At 41.2% G+C, this 2,084-nt stretch overlaps 1 protein-coding gene across 1 annotated transcript in view; it reads right to left on the bottom strand.

Annotated features, from left to right (window-relative positions):
* The window catches only part of LOC103607153 (EGF-like module-containing mucin-like hormone receptor-like 4), a 37,045-nt gene that overhangs the window by 13,822 nt on the left and 21,139 nt on the right, over positions 1-2,084 (bottom strand). The window contains 1 exon segment of the mRNA XM_008591688.1: positions 46-214. Within this exon segment, the coding sequence (XP_008589910.1) occupies positions 46-214 (169 nt within the window).

Here is a 2,084-nt window from a genome sequence, read left to right as displayed (position 1 = left end):
GAGGGGGAATGGGGAGGGGGGGATGGGAAGGCAGCAGCCACATACCTGGTGGTTGAACAGACAGTGCACGAGGAAGATAAAGGCCCCCTGCAGGCTGTTGATGGTTGTGAACAGATAGGCCATTACACCTGCCAGGGGTCCAATCTGAAAAATGCCCAACACCCAGGAGCAACCCAAGATGAAGAGCTGGGCAAAGGCCTTGAAGGTCAGTAACCTGGGGGAGAAGATTTGCAGAGCATAAGGTTCTGGGACATGGCTGCTATCCTTGTGGGTCACTGTGTGACCTGCCTGAATGGGGATAACTGTAGGGTGAAGTCTCCAAACCCAGATACTGGGAAATCAAATCCTATAGCCATTTAAGAGGTGGTTGGCCTACAGGTACATGTGGATACAAAGATGCGTGGACATGGGTATTTAATGATTTAATGCAACTTCTGTTTGTAGTAAAAAAAGCACAGAAAGATCCATGTGTCCAAAAATTGGGGACACATTAAATGAATGGTGAGTTCATAGTATGAAATGCTATGAAGCCTTTCTTCTTATTGAGGTAAAATTCACCTAACATAAAATTTACAATTTTAACTATTTTAGTGTAAACAAGTCAGTGGCCTCGAGTGACAACATACACACTGTTGTCAACCATCACTACTATTTAGTTCCAAGACATTTTTTTATCACCACCGAAGGAAACCTTATTACCTATTAAATGGCTGTTTTCCATTTCCACTCCCCCAAAAGGAAACAACCCAAATATCCATCAACTGATGAATGGATAACAAAGTGTGGTATGTCCATTCAATGAAATACACAGCCATGAAAAAGAATAAATCACTGATACATGACACAACATGGGTGAATACTGCAAACTTTATACTGAGTATCAGCCAGACACAAAACACCACATATTGTATGATTTCATTTATATAAAATGTCCACAATAGGCAACTTCGTAGAGACAGAAAGCAGAGTATAAAGCCACTTTGTAGAATAATATGAGAGCGACAGTATGCTACAGTGGATAAAGGGTACAGGCTCTAGGTCAGACTGTCTGTGTTCAAATTGTGACTGATCCATTCACTAACCTTGTGGCATTATAAGTTATTTAATCTCACTGTGCCTCAGTTTCCTCACTCTGATATAGGGTTAATAATAAACCCCCAATCCCACCAGCTAGTTCTACAGATTGAATGGGGAGATGGTGAGACCCTTAAGGTGCTTAAGACAATGTCTGGCACAAAATAAGCACTTCTGCAGTTGTTACTAGCCATAAGTATTGACATGAGATAAGCCATATGTTATATGAAAAAGAGCAAAGTGAACAACAGTGTATACAATTTCTTATAATTTATGTATAAGTAAGCGGACGTATAGGCATAGAATACTGGAAGGAAGCACATATTGATTTATAACATTTGCTTCAGGTGGAGACTTGGAGGTGTCAAAGGAAAGAAATAAATGCTGATGGGTACAGGGCTTCTTTTAGAGATGGTGAAAGTATTAAGAAACTAGATAGTACACAGCTCTATTTACAATAGCCAAGATATGGAAACAATCTAAATGTCCATCCACAGACAACTGGATAAGGAAAATGTGGTATATATATACACAATGGAATACTACTCAGGCATAAAAAAGAATGAAATTCTGCCATTTTTAGCAACATGGATGAGCTTGGAGAAAATTATAATAAGTGAAATAAGCCAGGCACAGAAAGAAATACCACATGTCCTTCCTCATAGGAGGGAGGGAGGGAGGGAGTGAGGGAAGGAAAGAAGGAAGGAAAGAAAGAAAAAGAAAGAAAGACTACAATAAAATGTTGAACTTTCAGAAGGAGAGAACAGACCTATAGTTACTACAGGTAGGAAAGGGGGGGGAGAAGGGAGATTAGGGAGCAACTGGTCTCCAATGTGGCAGTGTTGGAAACTGATTGAGTCATGGGGGCAGATCCCTCATGAATAGATTAATGCTCTCCCTGGGGGTGGGGGGCCTGAGTGAGTTCTCGCTCTATTAGTTCCCGAGAGAGCTGGTTGTTTAATAGACCCTGGCACTTCCTCTCTCTCTCTCTTGCTTCCTCTCGCCATGTG

Source organism: Galeopterus variegatus, unplaced genomic scaffold (genome assembly GCF_000696425.1).
Source record: "Galeopterus variegatus unplaced genomic scaffold, G_variegatus-3.0.2 Scaffold7183, whole genome shotgun sequence".
Lineage (NCBI taxonomy): Eukaryota > Metazoa > Chordata > Mammalia > Dermoptera > Cynocephalidae > Galeopterus > Galeopterus variegatus.
Note: the sequence above shows the minus strand (reverse complement) of the source record. Positions and strands in the feature narration are given on the sequence as shown.